A 1,375-nucleotide genomic window follows, 5' to 3' on the forward strand; every position below is an offset into this window, starting at 1 on the left:
TTCTCCTTCTCCTCCTCCTTCTCTTCCTCCTCCCCCTTCTCTTCCTTCTCCTCCTCCTCCTCCTCTTCCTTCTCCTCCTCCTTCTCCTCCCCCTCTCCCTCCTTCTCCTTCTCCTCCCCTCCTCCTTCTCCTTCTCCTCCCCTCCTCCTCCTCCTGCTTCTCCTCGTCCTCCTCCTCTTCTCTTCTCTCACGCTCCCCTCCCCTCCCTCTTTCCCCTGGCCCTTTTCCTTTCCCCTCTACTCCTCCTGTTCTCCCCCCTCCTTCCTTCCCTGTGAACTAGGGATTGAAATCAGAGCCCTCACACTGAGCCTCATCCCATCTCTTTGTTTTTTGTTTTGAAACAGTTATCTCGTTAAATTGCTTGGCTTGGGTTCAAGTTTATAGTCCTCCTGCCTCAGCCTCCCAGAGTGCTGGCATCATAGATGTGAGCTCCACACTGAGCTCCCAGTCCTTTCTTTTTTTCTGTTTTTGTACAGGATCTTACTATGCAGGTTGGACTTGTAGTGATCCTCCTGTCTCAGCCTCGCCAGTGCTGGGATTACAGGCGTGTGCCACCATGCCTGGTTTTGGTGGGCAACTCAGTGTGTCCAGGGTGGAGCCTGTGTGGCATGTGGTGCTGGAGATCGAACCCCAGTCCTGCACTTGCCAGCCAGATGCTTAGACCGCTGAGCTATGTCTCTGCCCTTGCTAGCCCTTTCTTGAATCAAACTACTTACAATTCAGTTTTGTCATTTATATTAAAGCTTTAGATAAATGCTAATGACTTTTTAAAAATGTAATTTGTCATTCTGGTAATCCTTCCGTATCATTGTGTGTTGCAAAGTGACCTGGGGAAGCTCTCCAGGAGTATAAGAATGTAAGGAGCTTAGATTATGCGTATACATGTGTGTGTACTTGTGAGTTTTAAGGTTGCTGGTATATTTCTTTATGTTTAGATATAGGATCTATGCTAGCAAGAATGGTGCTCAGATACCAGATGAAAAGTGCTAATGAAGAAGGGACAGCCACAGGCAATGACGGGAACTTTCCTGAAGATGTACTTGATAAATTTGATGAATGGACCTTCATCCCAGATTCTTCTGTGGACAGTGTGTTTGGTCAGAGTGATGACCTGGACAGTGAAGGTATTTATCACAAAGCATCGTTCCCTTTATTCTGTGCACGTATACCCTGGTACTGGATGGTAGAAACTGAGACTAGCACCTGGATAAATTTGAGAAAACTGAGTTTCTTGCTGGGAACAGTTCTGGTTCTCCTCTCCAGTTCAGGCAAGAACGTGTATCTCTGTGCTTCTGAATGATTTTTTAAAATGTATTTTAGAGAAGGGTCTACAGGGTGTTCAAAGTCTCACTGTGTAGATCAGACTTGTAGTGAT

At 46.5% G+C, this 1,375-nt stretch overlaps 1 protein-coding gene across 1 annotated transcript in view; it reads left to right on the forward strand.

Annotated features, from left to right (window-relative positions):
• Lrrk2 (leucine rich repeat kinase 2) overlaps nucleotides 1-1,375 on the forward strand; it is a 155,425-nt gene that overhangs the window by 65,046 nt on the left and 89,004 nt on the right. Inside the window, exon 20 of the mRNA XM_023708602.1 lies at nucleotides 936-1,124. Within this exon, the coding sequence (XP_023564370.1) occupies nucleotides 936-1,124 (189 nt within the window). The remainder of the gene's footprint in view (nucleotides 1-935; nucleotides 1,125-1,375) is intronic.

This window comes from Octodon degus, unplaced genomic scaffold (assembly GCF_000260255.1).
Source record: "Octodon degus isolate 3935 unplaced genomic scaffold, OctDeg1.0 scaffold00409, whole genome shotgun sequence".
In the NCBI taxonomy this organism is placed as follows: Eukaryota; Metazoa; Chordata; class Mammalia; order Rodentia; family Octodontidae; genus Octodon; species Octodon degus.